This window comes from Micropterus dolomieu, linkage group LG13, assembly GCF_021292245.1.
Source record: "Micropterus dolomieu isolate WLL.071019.BEF.003 ecotype Adirondacks linkage group LG13, ASM2129224v1, whole genome shotgun sequence".
Classification (NCBI taxonomy): domain Eukaryota; kingdom Metazoa; phylum Chordata; class Actinopteri; order Centrarchiformes; family Centrarchidae; genus Micropterus; species Micropterus dolomieu.
The window spans coordinates 308,783-319,690 of record NC_060162.1 but is presented as its reverse complement, the minus strand read 5'-3'; the positions used below and the strand labels follow the sequence as shown (position 1 = coordinate 319,690).

Genomic DNA, 10,908 nt, shown 5'->3' with positions numbered 1-10,908 from the left:
GGAAGTTGGAGCAGCGCTGGTGGAGGCACTTTTTGGAGCAGCTTTGGTGGTTGTTGAAGCGGAGGTGGTGGATGGATGGGTGCTCGTAGTTGTCGGAACGGTGCTGTTTGGAGTGGTAGTGGTGGTGGGAGTGGCTGCAGTGCTTATTAGAGCGGCGCTGGTGAGGGCGCTGTGTGAAGCAGCTGTGGTTGTTGTTGAAGCGGCTGTGGTGGTTGGAGCAGTGCTCTTGATCGTTGGAGCTGCGCTGATTGGAGCGGCACTAGTGGTGGTTAAAGCACCTGTGGTGGTTGAAGAAGCAGTGGTGAAGGCCTTTGTTGTTGATGCATCTGTGGCAGTTAGAACAGTGCTGGTGGAGGCGCTGGTTGGAGGGGCATTGGTGGTGTTTGGAGCAGCTGTGGTGGTTGTTGAAGTGGAGCTGGTGATTTGAGCAGTGCTCGTAGTTGTCGGAATGAAGCTATTTGGAGTGGTAGATGTGGTGGGAGTGGCTGTGGTGCTTGGCAGAGCGTCGCTCGTGGAGGCGCTTTCTGAAGCAGCTGTGGTAGTTGTTGGAGTGGAACTGGTGGTTGGAGGAGTTCTTGTAGTTGGAAGAGGCCTGTGGTGGTTGGAACAGTGCAGGTGGAGGCTGTTGGAGGCGCTGGTTGGAGCGGCACTGGTGGTGGGAGTGGCTGTGGTGCTTGTTAGAGCGGCGCTGTTTGAAGCAGCTGTGCTGGTTTGGGGGGGGCTGGTTGACAACGTTGGAGCAGTGGAGATGCTTTTTGGAGCAGCTGTGGTGGTTGTTGGAGTGAAGTTGGTGATTGGAGGAGTGCTCGTAGTTGTCGGAACGGCGCTGTTTGGAGTGGGAGTGGTTGTGGTGCTTGTTAGAGCGGCGCTGGTCTTAGCGCTGTCTGAAGCAGCTGTGGTGGTGGTTGAAGCAGTTGTGGTGTTTGTAGCAGCAGTGGTGAAGGCCTTGGTTGTTAATGCGCCTGTGGCGGTTGGAACAGTGCTGGTCGAGGCGCTTGTTGGACCGGCTCTGCTGGTTGATAAAGTTGGAACAGCGCTGGTGGAGGCATTGGTTGGAGCGGCACTGATGGTGGTTGAATCAGCTGTGGAAGTTGGAGCAGCGCTGGTGGAGGCACTTTTTGGAGCAGCTGTGGTGGTTGTTGAAGCGGAGCTGGTGGATGGATGGGTGCTCGTAGTTGTCGGAATGGTGCTGTTTGGAGTGGTTGTGGTGCTTGTTAAAGCGGCGCTGGTTGAGGCGCTGTTTGAAGTAGCCGTGGTGGTGGTTGAAGTAGTTGTGGTGTTTGGAGCAGCAGTGGTGAAGACCTTGGTTGTTAATGCGCCTGTGGCGGTTGGAACAGTGCTGGTGGAGGCGCTGGTTGGAGCAGCTGTGCTGGTTGATAAAGTTGGAGCAGCAGTGGTGGAGGCGCTTGTTGGAGCAGCAGTGGTGGAGGCGCTCTGTGAAGCAGCTGTGGTTGTTGTTGAAGTGGAGCTGGTGATTTGAGCAGTGCTTGTAGTTGTCGGAATGGCGCTATTTGGAGTGGTAGATGTGGTGGGAGTGGCTGTGGTGCTTGGCAGAGCGGCGCTCGTGGAGGCGCTTTCTGAAGCAGCTGTGGTAGTTGTTGGAGTGGAACTGGTGGTTGGAGTAGTTCTTGTAGTTGGAGGAGGCCTGTGGTGGTTGGAACAGTGCAGGTGGAGGCTGGTGGAGGCGCTATTTAAAGCAGCTGTGGTGGTTGTTGGAGTGGAGTTGGTGATTGGAGGAGTGCTCGTAGTTGTCAGAACGGCTCTGTTTGAAGTGGTAGTGGTGGTGGGAGTGGCTGCAGTGCTTGTTAGAGCTGCGCTGGTGGGAGCACTGTGTGAAGCAGCTGTGGTTGTTGTTAAAGCGGCTGTGGTGGTTGGAGCAGTGCTCTTGATCGTTGGAGCTGCGCAGATTGGAGCGGCAATGGTGGTGGTTAAAGCACCTGCGGTGGTTGGAGAAGCAGTGGTGAAGGCCTTTGTTGTTGATGCGGCTGTGGCGTTTGGAACAGTGCTGGTAGAGGCGATGGTTGGAGCGGCACTACTGGTGCTTGAAGCAGCTGTGGTGAAGGCCTTGGTTGTTGACGCATCTGTGGCGGTTAGAACAGTGCTGGTGGAGGCGCTGGTTGGAGCTGCATTGGTGGTGTTTGAAGCAGCTGTGGTGGTTGGAGAGGGGCTGGTTGATAAAATTGGAACAGCGCTGGTGGAGGCACTTCTTGAAGCAGCTGTGGTGGTTGTCGGAACGGCGCTGTTTGGAATGGTGGTAGTGGTGCTTGTTAGAGCAGCACTGGTGGAAGCGCTGTGTGAAGCAGCTGTGGTTGTTGTTGAAGCAGCTTTGGTGGTTGGAGCATCAGTGGTGGAGGTGCTGCTTGGAGCAGCTGTGCTGGTTGGAGAGGGGCTGGTTGACAAAGTTGGACCAGTGGAGACGCTTTTTGGAGCAGCTGTAGTGGTTGTTGGAGTGGAGTTGGTGATTGGAGGAGTGCTCGTAGTTGTCGGAACGAAGCTATTTGGAGTGGTAGATGTGGTGGGAGTGGCTGTGGTGCTTGGCAGAGCGTCTCTCATGGAGGCGCTTTCTGAAGCAGCTGTGGTAGTTGTTGGAGTGGAACTGGTGGTTGGAGTAGTTCTTGTAGTTGGAGGAGGTCTGTGGTGGTTGGAACAGTGCAGGTGGAGGCTGTTGGAGGCGCTGGTTGGAGCGGCACTGGTGGTGGGAGTGGCTGTGGTGCTTGTTAGAACGGCGCTGGTGGAGGCGCTTTTTGAAGCAGCTGTGCTGGTTGGGGGAGGGCTGGTTGACAAAGTTGGAGCAGTAGAGATGATTTTTGGAGCAGCTGGGGTGGTTGTTGGAGTGAAGTTGGTGATTGGAGGAGTGCTCGTAGTTGTCGGAACGGCGCTGTTTGGAGTGGCAGTGGTTGTGGTGCTTGTTAGAGCGGCGCTGGTCGAAGCGCTGTCTGAAGCAGCTGTGGTGGTTGTTGAAGCAGTTGTGGTGTTTGGAGCAGCAGTGGTGAAGGCCTTGGTTGTTAATGCGCCTGTGGCGGTTGGAACAGTGCTGGTGGAGGCGCTGGTTGGAGCAGCAGTGGTGGAAGCTGTGGTTGTTGTTGAAGCGGCTGTGGTGGTTGGAGCAGTGCTCTTGATCGTTGGAGCTGCGCTGATTGGAGCGGCACTGGTGGTGGTTAAAGCACTTGTGCTGGTTGGAGAAGAAGTTGTGAAGGCCTGGGTTGTTGATGCGCCTGTGGCGATTGGAGCAGCTGTGGTGGTTGTTGGAACAGAGCTGGTAGTTGGAGGAGTGCTCGTAGTTGTCGGAATGGCGCTGTTTGGAGTGGTGGTAGTGGTGCTTGTTAGAGCCGCGCTGGTGGAGGCGCTGTGTGAAGTAGCTGTGGTTGTTGTTGAAGCAGCTGTTGTGGTTGGAGCAGCAGTGGTGGAGGCGTTGTTTGAAGTAGCTGTACTGGTTGGAGAGGGGCTGGTTGACAAAGTTGGAGCAGTGGAGACGCTGTTTGGAGCAGCTGTGGTGGTTGTTGAAGCGGAGCTGGTGATTTGAGCAGTGCTCGTAGTCGTCGGAACAGCGCTATTTGGAGTGGTAAATGTGGTGGGAGCGGCTGTTGTGCTTGGCAGAGCAGCGCTCGTGGAGGCGCTGTGTGAAGTAGCTGTGGTTGTTGTTGGAGTGGAACTGGTGGTTGGTGGAGTTCTTGTAGTTGGAGGAGGCCTGTGGTGGTTGGAACAGTGCAGGTGGAGGCTGGTGGAGGCGCTGTTTAAAGCAGCTGTGGTTGTTGTTGAAGCAGCTGTGGTGGTTAGAGCAGTGCTGGTGGAGGCGCTGGTTGGAGTGGCTGTGGTGGTGGTTGAAGCAGCTGTGGTGGTTGGAGCAGTGCTGGTGGAGGCGCTGGTCGGAGTGGCACTGGTTGTTGTTGAAGCGGCTGTGGTGGTCTGGGCATCAGTGGTGGAGGCGCTGCTTGGAGCAGCTGTACTGGTTTGGGTTGGGCTGGTTGACAAAGTTGGAGCAGTGGAAATGCTTTTTGGAGCAGCCTTAGTGGTTGTTGAAGCGGCTGTGGTGGTTGGAGCAGTGCTCTTGATCGTTGGAGCTGCGCTGATTGGAGTGGCACTGGTGGTGGTTGAAGTGGCCGTGGTGGTTGGAGCATCAGTGGGGGAGGCGCTGCTTGAAGTAGCTGGGCTCGTTGACAAAGTGTGAGCAGTGGAGATGCTTTTTGGATCGGAGCTGGTGATTTGAGGAGTGCTCGTAGCTGTCAGAACAGCGCTATTTGGAGTGGTAGATGTGGTGGGAGTTGCTGTGGTGCTTATTAGAGTGGCGCTGGTCGGAACGCTGTTTGAAGCAGCTGTGGTTGTTGTTGTTGGAGCGGCTGTGGTGGTTGGAGCAGAGCTCTTGATCGTTGAAGCTGTGCTGATTGGAGCGGCAATGGTGGTGGTTAAAGCATCTGTGGTGGTTGAAGAAGTGAAGGCCTTTGTTGTTGATGCGCCTGTGGCGTTTGGAACAGTGCTGGTGGAGGCGCTGGTTGGAGCGGCACTACTGGTGCTTGAAGCAGCTGTGGTGAAGGCCTTGGTTGTTGATGCGCCTGTGGCGGTTGGAACAGCGCTGGTGGAGGCACTGGTTGGAGCGGCACTGATGGTGTTTGAAGCAGCTGTGGTGGTTGGAGAGGCGCTGGTTGATAATATTGGAACAGCGCTGGTGGAGGCACTCTCTGAAGCAGCTGTGGTGGTTGTTGGAACGGAGTTGGTAGTTGGAGAAGTGCTCGTAGTTGTCGGAACGGCGCTGTTTCGAGTGGTGGTAGTGGTGCTTGTTAGAGCAGCGCTGGTGGAGGCGCTGTGTGAAGCAGCTGTGGTTGTTGTTGAAGCGGCTATGGTGGTGGGAGCAGTTCTCTTGATCGTTAGAGCTGCGCTGATTGGAGTGGCACTGGTGGTGCTTGAAACAGCTGTGGAGGTTAGAGCAGCAGTGGTAAAGGCCTTGTTTGTTGTGGCGCCTGTGGCGGTTGGAATAGTGCTGGTGGAGGCGCTGGTTGAAGCGGCACTGGTGGTGGTTGAAGCAGCTGTGGTGGTTGGAGTGGCAGTGAAGGCCTTGGTTGTTGATTCACCTGTGCTGGTTGGAGCAGCTGTGGTGGTGGTTGAAGCAGCTGTGGTGGTTGAAGCAACAGTGCTGAAGGCCTTGTTTGTTGATGCAGCTGTTGTGGTTTGAACAGTGCTAGTGGAGGCGCTGGTTGGAGCGGCACTGGTGGTGGTTGAAGCACCTGTGGTGGTTGGAGCGGCAGTGAAGGCCTTGGTTGTTGATTCACCTGTGCTGCTTGGAGCAGCTGTGGTGGTGGTTAGAGCTGAGCTGGTGATTGGAGGAGTGCTCGCAGTTGGAGTGGCTGTGCTGTATTGAACAGTAGTGGTGAAGGTCTTGGTTGTTGATGTGCCTGTGGTGGTTGGAACAGTGCTGGTGGAGGCGCTGTTTGAAGCAGCTGTGGTGGTTGTTGGAGCGGAACTGGTGGTTGGAGGAATGATTGTAGTTGGAGGAACAGCGCTGTTTGTAGTAGTAGTGGTGGTGGGAGCAGTGCTCTTGATCGTTGGAGCTGCGCTGATTGGAGCAGCTGTGGTGGTGGTTGGAGCACCAGTTGTGAAGGTCTTGGTTGTTGATTCACCTGCGGTGGTTGGAACAGTGCTGTCGGAGGCGCTGGTTGGAGCCGCTGTGGTGGTTGTTGGAGCAGCTGTGGTGGAGGCGTTGCTTGAAGCAGCTGTGGTGGTTGAAGAGGGGCTGGTTGACAAAGTTAGAGCAGTGGAGACGCTTTTTGGAGAAGCTGTGGTGGTTGTTGGAGCGGACCTGGTGATTTGAGGAGTGCTCGTAGTTGTCGGAACAGCGCTATTTGGAGTGGTAGATATGGTGGGAGTGGTGCTTGTTAGAGCGGCACTGGTGGAGGCGCTGTTTCGAGCCGCTGTGGTGGTTTTTGGAGCGGAACTGGTGGTTGGAGGAATGATCGTAGTTGGAGAAACAGCGCTGTTTGTAGTAGTAGTGGTGGTGGGAGCAGTGCTCTTGATCGTTGGAGCGGTAATGGTTTTTGGAGACGCACTGGTGGTGGTTGGAGCAGCAGTTGTGGCTGGAGGGGCACAGCCAGAGGCCATGGTTGGTGATGCACTGGTGGTGGTAGCAACAGCGCTAGTAGATGTAGTGGTGCAGGTTGGAGCGGCACCGGTGATGGTTGAAGCAGCTGTGGTGGTTGGAGCAGTGCTGGTGGAGGCACTGGTTGGAGCGGCACTGGTGGTGGTTGAAGCAGCTGTGGTGTTTGGAGCAGCAGTAATTAAGGCCTTGGTTGTTGATGCGCCTGTGGTGGTTGGAACAGTGCTGGTGGAAGCACTGTTTGGAGCGGCACTGGTGGTGAGAGTGGTTGTGGTGCTTGTTAGAGCTGCGCTGGTCGAGACGCTGTTTGAAGCAGCTGTGGTTGTTGTTGGAGCGGCTGTGGAGGTTGGAGCAGTGCACTTGATCGTTGGAGCTGCGCTGATTGGAGCAGCAATAGTGGTTGGAGCAGCAGTGGTGGTAGTTGGAGCACCAGTTGTGAAGGCCTTGGTTGTTGATTCACCTGCGGTGGTTGGAACAGTGCTGTCGGAGACGCTGGTTGGAGCCGCTGTGGTGGTTGTTGGAGCAGAGCTTGTGATTGAAGGAGTGCTCGTAGTTGGAGGAACAGTACTGTTTGTAGTAGTATTGGTTGTGGGAGCAGTGCTCTTGATCGTTGGAGCGGTAATGGTTTTTGGAGCTGCACTCGTGGTGGTAGGAACAGTTGTGGCTGGAGGGGCACAGCCGGAGGCCACGGTTGTTGATGCATTAGTGGTGGTAGGAACAGCGCTAGTAGATGTAGTGGCGCAGGTTGGAGCGGCATTGGTGATGGTTGAAGCAGCTGTGGTGGTTGTTGGACCTGTGGTGGTTGGAACAGTGCTGGTGGAGGCACTGGTTGGAGCGGCTGTGGTGGTGGTTGAAACAGCTACGGTGGTGATTGAAGCAGCTTTGGTGGTTGGAGCAGCAGTGGTGGAAGCGTTGCTTGAAGTATCTGTGCTGGTTGGAGAGGGGCTGGTTAACAAATTTGGAGCAGTGGAGACGCCGTTTGGAGCAGCTGTGGTAGTTGTTGGAGCGGCTGTGGTGGTTGGAGCAGTGCACTTGATCGTTGGAGCTGCGCTGATTGGAGCAGCAATAGTGGTTGGAGCAGCAGTGGTGGTAGTTGGAGCACCAGTTGTGAAGGCATTGGTTGTTGATTCACCTGCGGTGGTTGGAACAGTGCTGTTGGAGGCGCTGGTTGGAGCCGCTGTGGTGGTTGTTGAAGCAGAGCTTGTGATTGAAGGAGTGCTCGTAGCTGGAGGAACAGTACTGTTTGTAGTAGTATTGGTGGTGGGAGCAGTGCTCTTGATCGTTGGAGCTGCCCAGGTTGGAGCGGTAATGGTCTTTGGAGCCGCACTCGTGGTGGTAGGAACAGTTGTGGCTGGAGGGGCACAGCCGGACGCCACGGTTGTTGATGCAGTAGTGGTGGTAGGAACAGCGCTAGTAGATGTAGTGGCGCAGGTTGGAGCGGCATTGGTGATGGTTGAAGCAGCTGTGGTGGTTGATGGACCTGTGGTGGTTGGAACAGTGCTGGTGGAGGCACTGGTTGGAGTAGCTTTGTTGGTGCTTGAAGCAGCATTGGTGGCTGGCGCAGTGCTGGTGGAGGCCCTGGTTGGAGCGGCTGTGGTGGTGGTTGAAACAGCTATGGTGGTGATTGAAGCAGCTTTGGTGGTTGGAGCAGTGCTGGTGGAGGCCCTGGTTGGAGTGGCTGTGGTGGTGGTTGAAACAGCTGTGGTGGTGATTGAAGCAGCTTTGGTGGTTGGAGCAGCAGTGGTGGAGGCGTTGCCTGAAGTATCTGTGCTGGTTGGAGAGGGGCTGGTTAACAAATTTGGAGCAGTGGAGACGCCGTTTGGAGCAGCTGTGGTAGTTGTTGGAGCGGAGCTGGTGATTTGAGGAGTGCTTGTAGTTGTCGGAACGGCGCAATTTGGAGTGGTAGATGTGGTGGGAGTGGCTGTTGTGCTTGGCAGAGCGGCGCTCGTGGAGGCGCTTTTTGAAGCAGCTGTGGTAGTTGCTGGAGTGGAACTGGTGGTTGGAGGAGTTCTCGTAGTTGGAGGAGCCCTGTGGTGGTTGGAACAGTGCAGGTGGAGGCTGGTGGAGGCGCTTTTTGGAGCGGCACTGGTGGTGGGAGTGGTTGTGGTGCTTGTTAGAGCAGCACTAGTGGAGGCGCTGTTTGAAGCAGCTGTGGTTGTTTTTGGAGCAGCTGTGGTGGTGGTCTTGATGGTTGGAGCTGCGCTGATTGGAGCAGCAGTTGAGAAAGCCTTGGTTGTTGATTCGCCTGTGGTGGTTTGAACAGTGCTGGTGGAGGCGCTGGTTGGAGTGGCTGTGGTGGTGGTTGAAACAGCTGTGGTGGCGGTTGAAACAGGTGTGGTGGTGATTGGAGCAGCAGTGGTTGGAGCAGCAGTGGTGGAGGCGTTGCTTGAAGTAGCTGTGCTGGTTGGAGAGGGGCTGGTTGACAAAGTTGGAGCAGTGGAAACGTTGATTGGAGCAATAATGGTGGTTGGAGCAGCACTGGTGGTGGTTGGAGCACCAGTTGTGAACGCCTTGGTTGTTGATTCACCTGTGGTGGTTGGAACAGTGCTGGTGGAGGCGCTGGTTAGAGCAGCTATTGTTTCTCCAGTAAACGTTCCATTAGGAATTTCATAAAATAACCACAACTCAAATATTTCTGCTTCTGTTTGTGGCACGAACAACTGTTTTGGTTCTGGAATGAACGATGGAAGAAGAAGGTCCTCAAGATACCAAAGCTTCCAACGGTTCCAGTGTGGATGTTCCAAAGATCTTGGGTAACGATCCTTCTCCTTTATACTTTCTGATTTGAAACAAGCCGCCAGCATCCCCCACATTACCCCAGCAGAGTCATCATAAATCATCTCAAAGATGGAATCCTGCAAAACATTCAGTTATTATCTCTGACCCTAATCTTTTACAAACTGGATCATGGTGAATCTTCCTTACCGCGTCAGCTGCCGTCGATATCTCCACCAACACTCCGCCGGGGATCTTTGTTGTGAGCGCTCTCCCAACTACCCCCTCTTCACCCAGAGCTTTGACCCTCTTCAGACTTGTTCCATAAGGCAAATTCACAGTGACGGCTGTCGTTCTGCACGTCACCAGCGGCGACGCCGGTTGCAGTGACGTTGCCGGATTCTCGCAGGCGGCCACAGCCGTCACGCTCGCCTGCAGCAGGTGGTCGAAATAACGCAGTTTCAACTGGTGAAACCACGTTCCATTAGAAGTCTGCAGAGAAAGAAACAACTGTCACCGGGAGCACCAAGTTCTATCAGCCAGTTAGCCAGGTTTTAATCTTAATTAACATTAGTAAGTACGATTAACGGATTAATCATTCCGTTTGTTCAATGTCAAATAATAGTGAAGACATTAATCTGTTTGTATCTCTGTCTGTTTCATCCCAAAAACCCTGAAGACGTTTAGTTTAATATAATAAGACAATAAAGAAGAAAGCCAATTTTCACAGCTGGGAAACTGGAAGCAGTAAATAGTTTCTTTAGCTTAAATAAGAGAGAGTCGATCTACTCATCAATTCAGCTCTACATCTTTTTTAAATTCCTTCCTTTCCTTTAAAGAAAGACTGAAGACACCATGTCAGCTCGAATACTACAAGCGGGCTTTATTTAACCTGGTTTAATTGTTTTTGTTCTCATTCGTCTTTTTTCTTTCTTTTCTTCTCTCCACTCAAAGTAGCAAAAACTGGACGAAAACTCACCAAAATTAGGAGGTGGGTTGCAAACTCCACCCACTACTCAGGCCAGACCCTATATTAAAAAACTCTTAAAGTACTTGATAGGAAGTCCATATACTATCATCATTGTCATGTTTAAAAAATATACACTGCTCAGAAAAATAAAGGGAACACTAAAATAACACATCTTAGATCTGAATGACTGAAATAATCTCATTAAATACTCCTTTCTTTACATAGTTGAATGTGCTGACTACAAAATCAAAAAACAAATTATCAATGGAAATTTATCAACCCATGGAGGTCTGGATTTGGAGTGGAAAACACTACAGGCCGATCCAACTTTGATGTAATGTCCTTAAAACAAGTCAAAATGAGGCTCCGTAGTGTGTGTGGCCTCCACGTGCCTGTATGACCACCCTACAACGCCTGGGCATGCTCCTGATGAGGTGGAGGATGGTCTCCTGAGGGATCTCCTCCCAGACCTGGACTAAAGCATCTGCCAACTCCTGGACAGTCTGTGGTGCAATGTGGCTTTGGTGGATGGAGCGAGACATGATGTCCCAGATGTACTCAATTGGATTCAGGTCTGGGGAACGGGCGGGCCGGTCCATAGCATCGATGCCTTCCTCTTGCAGGAACTGCTGAGACACTCCAGCCACATGAGGTCTAGCATTGTCTTGCATTAGGAGGAACCCAGGGCCAACCGCACCAGAATATGGTCCCACAAGGGGTCTGAGGATCTCATCTCGGTACCTAATGGCAGTCAGGCTACCTCTGGAGAGCAAATGAGGGCTGTGCGGCCCCCCAAACAAATGCCACCCCACACCATTACTGACCCACCGCCAAAGCGGTCATGCTGGAGGATGTTGCAGGCAGCAGAACGTTCTCCACGGCGTCTCCAGACTCTGTCACGTCTGTCACATGTGCTCAGTGTGAACCTGCTTTCATCTGTGAGGAGCACAGGACGCCAGTGGTGAATTTGCCAATCTTGGTGTTCTCTGGCAAATGCCCAACGTCCTGCACGGTGTTGGGCTGTAAGCACAGCCCCCACCTGTGGACGTCGGGCCCTCATACCACCCTCATGGAGTCTGTTTCTGACCGTTTGAGCAGACACATGCACATTTGTGGCCTGCTGGAGGTCATTTTGCAG

At 53.7% G+C, this 10,908-nt stretch overlaps 1 protein-coding gene across 1 annotated transcript in view; it reads right to left on the bottom strand.

The window, feature by feature from the left end:
• Window positions 1-6: 6 nt before the first annotated feature.
• LOC123982154 (mucin-2-like) overlaps window positions 7-10,908 on the bottom strand; it is a gene marked incomplete at its 3' end in the record, with an annotated part of 13,775 nt that continues 2,873 nt past the window's right edge. The window contains exons 3-4 of the mRNA XM_046067570.1: window positions 9,011-9,292; window positions 7-8,940 (exon numbers count right to left, since the gene is read on the bottom strand). Coding sequence (XP_045923526.1) covers window positions 7-8,940; window positions 9,011-9,292 — 9,216 coding nt within the window. The remainder of the gene's footprint in view (window positions 8,941-9,010; window positions 9,293-10,908) is intronic.